General features: G+C 36.4%; 2 protein-coding genes across 4 annotated transcripts in view; one reads left to right on the top strand and one right to left on the bottom strand.

Annotated features, from left to right (window-relative positions):
• The window catches only part of Pbp45 (proximal sequence element A Pbp45), a 95,072-nt gene that overhangs the window by 58,995 nt on the left and 26,295 nt on the right, over window positions 1–9,782 (top strand). The gene's annotated exons all lie outside the window — the stretch shown is intronic.
• PolZ2 (DNA polymerase zeta subunit 2) lies at window positions 2,615–9,610 on the bottom strand. Of its 3 annotated transcripts, none has more exons than XM_071682364.1 (6): window positions 9,347–9,610; window positions 8,006–8,126; window positions 6,698–6,816; window positions 4,628–4,806; window positions 4,041–4,209; window positions 2,615–3,389 (listed from the first exon to the last, which is right to left on the bottom strand). In XM_071682364.1, exons 2-6 carry the CDS (start codon window positions 8,016–8,018, stop codon window positions 3,246–3,248), a joined length of 624 nt encoding a protein of 207 aa, XP_071538465.1. In that variant the 5' UTR covers window positions 8,019–8,126; window positions 9,347–9,610; the 3' UTR covers window positions 2,615–3,245. The 3 variants fall into 3 exon arrangements, with proteins under 3 accessions (XP_071538465.1, XP_071538467.1, XP_071538466.1); XM_071682366.1 differs by lacking the exon at window positions 9,347–9,610 and adding an exon at window positions 8,812–9,264; XM_071682365.1 differs by lacking the exon at window positions 9,347–9,610 and adding an exon at window positions 8,385–8,717.

Genomic DNA, 9,782 nt, shown 5'->3' with positions numbered 1-9,782 from the left:
CCACATGTATATATTCATACTTGCCCACCTCTAATTCAATCCCGGCGCCATTCCTCCCCACAGAAAACAGCATCGCTACCCCCTCCCCCCCTCTTCAGCATGGTAGCGCCATGAAAACAGACAAAAAAGGCCACATTCGTCCACACTCAGTCTCTAGCTGTCATGTGTAATGCACCAAAACTACAGCTGTCTCCAGGCGCCACAGACCTTTCCTTAGTTTACCCCGGACATTTCACATGCCCTGGTTCAGTCCATTGACAGCACGTCGACCCCGGTCTACCACATCGTTCTTATTCGCTCCATTCCTTGCGTGCCTCACTCTCCTGTATGTTCAGGCCCTCATTACTCGAAACCTTTTTCACTCCATCCTTCTACCTCCAATTTGGTCACCCACTTCTTGTTCCCGCCACCTTTGACACATATATCCTTTTTGTCAACCTTTCTTCACTCATTCTTTCCATGTGTCCAAACCATTTCAACACATGCTCTTCTGTTCTCTCAACCACATTATTTTATTACAACACATCTTTCTTACCCTTTCATTACTTACTCGATCAAACCACCTTACACCATTTATTGTCCTCAAACTTTTCATTTCCAACACATCCACCCTCCTCTGTACAATCCTATCTATAGCCCATGCCTCAAAACTATATAATATTGTTGGAACTACTATTCCTTCAAACATACCCATTTTTGCTCTCTGAGATATTGTTCTCACTTTTCAAACATTCTTCATCGCTCCCAGAACCTTCACCCTTCTCCCCCACCCTGTGACTCACTTCCGCTTCCATGGTTCCATGCACTGCTAAGTCCATTCCCAGATATCTATGGCACTTCACTTCCTCCAGTTTTTCTCCATTTAAACATACATTCACATTTACTTTCAACTTTCTTCATTCACACACTTTTCCAAACACTGCCACCAACTTCTGCAGTTTCTCACTTGAATCAGCCACCAGTGCTGTATCATTGGCAAACAGCAACTGACTCGCTTCCCAGGCCCTCTCATCCCAAACAGACTGAATACTGGCCCCTCTTTCCAAAACTTGCATTTACCTCCCTAACCACCCATCCATAAACAAATTACAACCATTGAGACATCACACACCCCTGCCACAGACCAATCTTCACTGGGAACCAATCACTCTTCTCTCTTCCTACTTGCACACATGCCTTACATCCTTGATAAAACCTTTTCACTGCTCCTGGCAGCTTACCTCCCACACTATGTACTCTTAAGACCTTCCACAAAGCATCTCTGTCACCCCTATCATATGCCTTCTCCAGGTCCATAAATCATCTATCTATTATCTCTGATACCCCTTCCCTTTGGGAACTCCCTCAAGGGGGATGGCTACAGCAAAGTCTCCATGCCTGGTGAACTCCAGTGCTGTGTCTTAGCCTTTTGTCCCTCACCCTTAAACAAGCCACAGGCAGAGGGATACCCTAGGGTGGTGTTTTTAGAAGCTCTTGCCAAAGTGTCATAACTGTCTTGTTTCAGTTATTTTAATACTGCAAAATTACTTCTTTACTTATTTTCTAACAAGTTCATGTTATGGCATGTATATGCTCTGTTTTCTCATCTTTCTGAAACAGTTTAGGAATTTGAATGCTATGATAATATCTTATTTTTCCAAGGTGGATAAGGGGCCAAAATGCTATCTCTGAGGAGTGCATGTCTCTGTACCATCATGATTATTACTTTGTAGTTGTGAAAAATTTGATCTGACTCATTCACATTCTTTTGAGATTTGTAGATAAAAAATACTTTACAATTGTTTCCTAATAAGTGGGCCATCATCCAATATTTTTCTTTAGTTGGTATGTGAGCTCAATATATTCTCAAGTATTATCTCATAGAAACTGAGTTTTACATACATTTCCAAAGGTGTGGAAGATTTTTGGAGGCAGCTTATTAGGTAGAAAGTTGATAGGTTGTACTCTGTAGCTGTACCTACCTTACTTGGGTCTGGTTGAAGGCTTGCCATAGTAGTCAGTGATTTAAGGAAAGCTTCATAATGTTTTTAATGTGAAAGGGTTAAAGGTGTACATGACATTAATATGAGGAAATTGTTAACTACTCCATGTGTTTATTTTACCTGTAGAGACTGGAATGGTTGTGGTCCACATTTTATTTTCCACACATGTGGCTATGCAATTGTTTATGCAAATTTGCATTTCAGCGATGATGAATGTTAGAAACACAAAAAACTAATTGTGCACTTTTTTTTTATCATACATATTTGCTATTTCCCATGTTAGTGTGGTAGTGCTAAGAACAGAGGACTGAGCCTTAGAGATAATATCCTCACTTGGCCCCCTTCTCTGTTCCTTCTTTGGAAAATTAGAAAATGGGAGGGGAGGATTTCAAGCCCCTGTTCTCTCCCCTTTTAGTCGCCTTCTATGATCCTCAGGGAATATGTAGGAAGTATTCTTTTTCCCCAATCCCAGGGATAAATTGTACACCTTTAAATGCTATATATATCTCTAACCATCTTAGGCATGCCTTGCAAACATATACTGATACTGTTCATCCATCATACCTCCATAATATATGTAAAGCCATGTGAATCTAAATGACTTCAAAGAAAAAGTATATAAAATTCCAACATCTATTTAAGAATATATTTCTCATACCACAAAATAATTACCGGTACACAGGTATTTTAGATGAATTAAGCATCTGTAGAAAGACATGAAATAAATACTTGCTTGTTCTTACATGTAAATAGTTTTCTTTACTCCTGCTTGCCTTTCACACAAAGATACTTGTATGGAAATTTTCACATGTGGTAAAGTACTTTACCATAATCCTCTCATATCAAACATAATGAAACTAAACTGTACTATATGTATTTATAACGTTTGGTGTTCCACATTTGCACTAACAGGAGTATTTCAGGCATATGTGGTGGATACAGATATGGAAGAACAATGAAATACATTCAGGTAATTACTTTAAAAACTGATCAGGATTTGAGAGATAATGGTTAAAGTAGAATACAATTAAATGTATTATATCCCTTTCAGTTTCATCAATAATCATAATAAATAGAAAGACTTTTAGTTCATTTTGTTAAATATCACCATTTTAACAAACAGATGATACAATTCGTGTTATATTCAACTGAATACTTAATACACATATAATCCATAATCTATACATAATTTGCATAATAAAAACAAAACTTTCCTATCTCCATGATCAATCTTAAATTATGATGCAAAATATTTATGCAGTATTATTTAGCAGAACCCTGCTTGTTGCTGCTCTCCTCAATGTAAAGCTGCATTCGGCAAACCTCTGTCTCTAATGTCTTGAGAGGTACAATGTGTGGATCATGCACCTCTGTCTGTTTCTTCTCAGCTTCTACCCAAGGAAACTCCTAAGGGGTAAATATATGCTTTTACATGATTGCACTGATTGAAAGATTATTAAGATTTTACACATAAAATTCCATGTTCCAATTAAACCTTACTTTCATATTTCATTGATATGACTTTCCAATAATTTGAACAAAATCATGAACCTCAAAATGTAAATAACATCCTGAAAAATCAACCACAATTGACCTTGGGTCAAATTAGGCCAAACAACTGAAACTGTGACCCATGTGTGACAAATCTACCTACACCTAAAGCCTATGAAGCAGCAAGAGTCAAATGTTACAAATAAGCATTGGCCTAGTCTCTAAGCAGTAAAGTGGTGTGTGCCATTTTCAGCCTTTTTAAACCTTTTAGCAGATATCTGTACTACAATATATCAAGAAATGCAGAAAAATATATGGGTAATCCTAGTTCTGTAGGTAAAATACAAAAATACTGTAACTCACACATAAAGCACTGCAAGACATTTTTGAAGATATTGAAAAATCAAAAAGAGGGGCACTAGATAAGTAGATGTTAAAAGGTATTATGCAAGCAAAAACCTATCAATCCTGAACTGAATGTAAAATATACGTATTGTTTCCCAAACACCATAACCTCTTTGACATTATTTGGTAATAAAAGAAAAAAAGGGGGCAGCATCCTATCACCTGGTACTGGGGCCCTGTGCTCATGGAAGCTGGCACATGCTCTGGGACATGAAGATGAACTGCAAATGAACACCCAGGAGGAAGTGGCTGCAAGAGGGAGTCACTGATACTAAGCTTGAGACAAAAGGCTCTGAGAGCCTCTTCCATGCGTAATAACTGTACATCTTCCCTGCGAAAGGTTGAAAGATCGGTAAAGAAACTTCATATGAGCTTTCTTACAATATGATATGGAAAAAGGGATCAAATGAGATGGTGATTTCCCCTAAAAAGGACCTTGTTAGTATTACTGAGAATAGTAAATTGGTTTCTATGCCTTTGTAAGTTTATATTAATACAGAAATTCATGTTTCACTTTAACATGACCTGCAATAGACGAGTAAATTGAAAGGCTATGTGAAACTGATCTACTCCATATGACTTAAAAAAGTTTCCCATTATAGATAATCATTTACCATTATCTTGAGTATCCATACTATCTGCAGGGTTTCTGATTTAAAATTCCCTCTCATTGCATCAAGGTACTAATATAAGTGAATTCAAGAAAGAGGATGCAAACTAACAACAGATAAAGCACTCATATGACATACTTGATATCCTGAGGTTTTTTAGGTTGCTGCAGGATTTCAAACACAAACTTTTCTACAGGGATACCTTCAGTTGACAACACTGCAACCACAACCTTCTCTACTTCACCCTTCTCCAAAACAGGCCGAATTGAGCCTACACACTCACTGATATATGAGCGTAGGCCTGGATGAATGCACATCTGATGAAAGAAGTAAAAAATTATTAATAGCAGATAGTTATCAACTCTTAGTAAGAAAAAAAAAATTTCTGCCCCTCCATCTACACCATGCATGTCTCATCTTTGTGTCAAATCCCAAGAATTCATCCTCATTGGTTGTGCTGTGGCAGGCATGTTGCAACATTTCAAAAAGAAGTATGTAGGTTAATGAAACTTGAGACTCAGGTTTGTTCCTTTTATCAAGATTACTCAATCTTGGTGTGTGTGTGTGTACATGTAGCTCAATACTGACTACAGTAACAGCAACAGCAGCTGAAGCTAAGCCACCAACCATCTCAGGACTATTAGATCAGCATGACATGGTCAAAATCTTCCCTAACCACTGCAATAGCTGACTTTCTCAATATTCAAGAGTTAAAAGACCTGCTAGCACTACCGAGACAAGTAACTAATGGATTCTGAATGCTGGCTTGACTATCCCATCAGCAAAGCAGGCAATACTAGTCTACTAAGAGAAAACAATGTGAACAGGGTGAGTTCTTTAATCACTTAAATCAGGAATTCTTTAATCACTTAAATCAGGAAATGTGTAAAAACAGAGTGTTTATAAGGATGAATAATGTAAGACTGAGGAACTAGAAACTGTTTAAAGAAGAGTGAAGATTAGTTATGAATATATTTATTGAAACATCAGTAAACCAGCCAGGTGAATATACAAAAGGAAAAACCATCGATAAGAGCCTTTATTATTCTTTCAAGGGATTTCTGGATGACTGAGGCAAAAATCTTGTCCACTTGTTTAAAGCTTACTGTTTTAATAAACTTTCCTTTTTCCATATGTGCTTACTTTTCTCACTTTAGTGAAATAACAGATACAAATGACTGAGCCTTTTAGGAAAACACTTCCCACAGTTCCTTCTTCTATATCTAATTCTAAAAAGGGATAATGAAGGAGAGGATTTCTATCCCCCTACCCCTGTCCCTCTTAGAAACCTAGTACATGCAGGAAATATGTGGGTAATCATAACAGTATAAAGCAATTACATGAATGAGAAAAGTCACAAATATTTCATTGTCAGAATATAGAGTATTATTACTACAGCAGTCTTTTTCAAGAACTTGGAAAAGCAAGAAAGACTGACCAAGTGAATCTGATTCAGAGTCAGAAGAGAAGAAAGCCAGAAAAAGAGGTAGAAGGGTAGCAGATGTTGGAAGGATGGATTAAAGGAGGTTTTGTAAATTAGTAAAGATGTATGACGGAACAGTTCTGGTTTAGTAACACAGAAATATGCAGAGAAATGAACTGCTATGATGAGAACTAAAGCAATGTAGATGCAGCCCTCATCAGTAACAATTATCTAAAGCTATGATTCCATAAGTGAGCAATAGGCTTCTGTAAGCATGATGTGCAGTGCATAAAATATCACTTAATAAATATATATGTAGTATTTTTGTTTCTGTACTGTCTTACTGTCTTGTCTTACATTTTCCAATCTGAAGATACTTTTTTCAACTGCCCTTAGATACAGCAGGATTTTCTTCAATTACTTATTGTTTACTTTCATCTTATACATGGATTCATTTTGTACCTATGAAGCATGATAACAAAAACTGTCTCAGTTTACAAGTGTAGCATCATTGTCATTACTGGCACCAAAATACTATTTAAGGTTACAATGTCATTAAAGAGTAGCCATCACAAAATGGAACCACATCTACTGCAAGTTAGAACTAATTCTAAGTTTTAAGAAAACCCATGCTTTCAGTTTTACCTCTTTAAAGATATGACAAGTTTAAGAACCTATAAAAAAATGAATATGCTCTTTCTACATTCAAAGCAAAGCTAAAGCTATATGAGCCCCTATCTTAAAGCCCTGTATACATCAAATAAAAGTGTTTTAACATATCTAACCTGTACAGGAATGCTGTATTTCTTCCTTCTCTGAAAAACAGACTGAGGATATATTTCTCTTGTGTAAAGTATTAAGTTGATTGCCACCTCCAAGAGCTCCACAACAATATCAGATGACACTGTAGCAATAGAAGAGAAAATCTTTTGATTTCACTTAATACCATTATGACACATGGCTTAAGTAGACTGACTATTTCTTTCATCCTAAATATTCATTTACAATAAAGTTTCAAGAAATACTACCCATATTTGTCCGATTAACATCAGAGGAAATTAAAATTAAAATTATCTACGTCAAGAAAGCATCAGTGTACCTACACTGACTAAAGATACTCACAGATTATACACTGTAAATGCAAATAAGTAAATGCTTTAAGGGGTATTTGGAAAATCAAGTAAACAACATGCGTCACTTTTTATTTATGGTTCACCACTGCACTCCTTATGATAACACCGTCTATTGCATGGATCATGATGTTTTGTGATGCCTTCATGTGTGAAGCCTGTAAAAACTAGTAATACTGCATAGTAGTTTATTGTAATGCAGGCACCTCACCATATCATGAATAGGGTCCCTTTTCTCTCAAAAATAAATTTTTTGCAACTGAACTGAATTCAAATACTTTAAAGCAATTATTTTTCAATAGGTGTTACACATAATGAACATTTTCTAGAGATAAATTTACTCTGTGACTCATTTGTAAAGGTTGATATATGAAAAATTTAAAAACAAAACAATGCATTAATTTCTGACCTGCAAATACAGTGCATATCATATGACTAATATGGTTTACTATAATAACAGTAATAAGCATATAAATTACATATATAACAGTATTATATAAGTAAGCATTTACAATCTCATTACAGTTATATCATAAGCTGTAAATTTACACTCATGTGCTAATAACATAACAATCAATTAGAGAGATTATACAACAAAAAGTAATCAATGATATCTTTGCTGACATAAATAATTTCATCATTTCATAGTGCCTAGCAGTTGCATTTTAAACTGAACTCCAGTTTCAAGACTGCAACAGTTTGTTACAGCAATAATGTAAATTCAGGAAAGAAAACTTAAATATTGCCATACTCTTAATCATTGTTGATTACTTTCTGAATTTCTTTTAATTATTGTAGAAATCATTCCATTCATCAATACTATCATCAATAACTGCAATTCATTAAAATCATAGACAAGTATGTATTACATTACATACTTTGCTAGGAATAAACCCTATTCATTTCTAACTCTCACATTCACAGATTTTACTGACCTTAACCTATGATACATGGCTTTCTTACCAGAAAAATCCATGGCTGCTGGATGTATAATCTAATTCCATTTCACAAAAAACGCCATCTCCCATACATGCAGCACAGCACCACTTGGCCTTGCCCATTACAGCTACATGGCATCAGTCTTCTGTCCACAAATAAAATTTATTACTATTACTCAGCAGTACTGTAATATAAATTAACAAGTCACTCCTAATACTGCATAAGAAAATCTTGTGACATGTGAAGATCACATTTTTAACTAATTCCATGAAGTTTATATCCACACAAGTTTATGAAGTTTATATCCATACTTGAAATACAGTGTATATGAATGATTTTTTACTTAATTGCATTAATAAGGTAGCATCAGGAACAGACAAATAATGACTTCTCTTGCACCCACCTAATCTCAAACTCCCACATTTTACCGAAGCCAGATTCCACCATCCAAAGCCAGGCACCATACACAACTCCAAGGTTTTTCTTCACCTCTTCGTCTGCCTCAGTTCTGCCCTTTAGCCCAATAACAAAATGTCCTCCCCAGGTTCCCCAATGACCCAATTCGTTCTAGCCACTGCACTCCTCTTACCGACCTGAATGTTCGGGTCATAATATCCCAAACCTTTCATCACCCCATCTCCTCAATCTCTCCCTCCCATTTGTTCTCCCACTTCTGACATTATACCCGAATAAAATCAGACATTTTTCATTCATCCTCTCCAAAGTGTCTGAACAAATTCAGCATACCCTGATCACCCCTCTCAAACAGACCAGTTACCACTACACCTTCCCCATACACTGTCTCTCCTTACAATATCATTCCATCTTACATCGCATAGTCTTCAAGATGTTACTAGACTCCACCTGGAAGAAGTTACACTGCACGTGAAAAGTCACTTTGGCAAGCCTGTATCATCATAAGCGGATGATGATCCATCCATGTGTTATTTCTCTGGTCTTCCTAAACTGGAACTTTATCATTTACATCATTTCTCCTAAGCATAAGAAGTTCATTCATATGTGTTTCTTCCAACTCCATTTTATTTTGATGGTGCCAGTAAAGTGCAGATTTGCCACAGATTCCAAAAACAAAAACAATTGACCATTTGGTTTTATTTTAAAGATATCACATTGGCACACTTCGAATTTAAAACCGAAAATTAAGGTAGATCTGGGATGACAAGGGAAGTCAAGCGAGATTTACATATGTACTGTTGATTCCTAGACATGTTTCATCCACTGCAAATGTCTTTATAATCTCATAAGACTCATAGTCCTCCCCGCTGTCAACTTATAAAAAGTTTCTCAGTCATTCAACTCGAAAGAAAAATAGGTCTGTAGCAATTGAATTGTTTCATTACTTACTGCCTGCCCGAGCATCCTTCTCTTCCCCGACAGTAATCTCTATATCTCACGAGCTTAATTGTGCTCGTAATCGCACTTCCATAGCTTATCTACTCTGCCTTTCCTGTTTACACAGACTTCCTTTCTTCAATACTCCTCATGATATTATGTATCCAACTTCCTGGTTCTCGCTTTTTCTGCTCTCTATTCGCTAACTTCTTTTGTTTTGCTGAAGAAAAAAAAGTAGTTACTGTGCAGTGTATTTATGTTTATGTTGTTAGGTCCACCACGAACGCCTGTTAGATTCTTAATTGTAAATCCAGATAGAAATCCGGTTAGCAATTGTCGTTTTGAACTGGTCAGTGACGTCACAGCTAAACCTCCTTCAAATACATTTTACGGTGGACGAAATGGGTTCTCCCAACACCTAGGAACGGCGCCTGATATTTAGTCCAAC

Source organism: Panulirus ornatus, chromosome 34, assembly GCF_036320965.1.
Source record: "Panulirus ornatus isolate Po-2019 chromosome 34, ASM3632096v1, whole genome shotgun sequence".
Taxonomy (NCBI): domain Eukaryota; kingdom Metazoa; phylum Arthropoda; class Malacostraca; order Decapoda; family Palinuridae; genus Panulirus; species Panulirus ornatus.
This window is presented reverse-complemented; position numbering and strand designations above follow the sequence as displayed.

Coding starts and splice junctions, on each gene's coding strand:
- PolZ2 (XM_071682364.1), bottom strand. Junction 4,807..6,697: donor AATACAGCATTCCTGTACAG/GTTAGATATGTT, acceptor TTCTTTCATCAG/ATGTGCATTCATCCAGGCCT. Junction 4,210..4,627: donor AAAAAACCTCAGGATATCAA/GTATGTCATATG, acceptor AACCTTTCGCAG/GGAAGATGTACAGTTATTAC.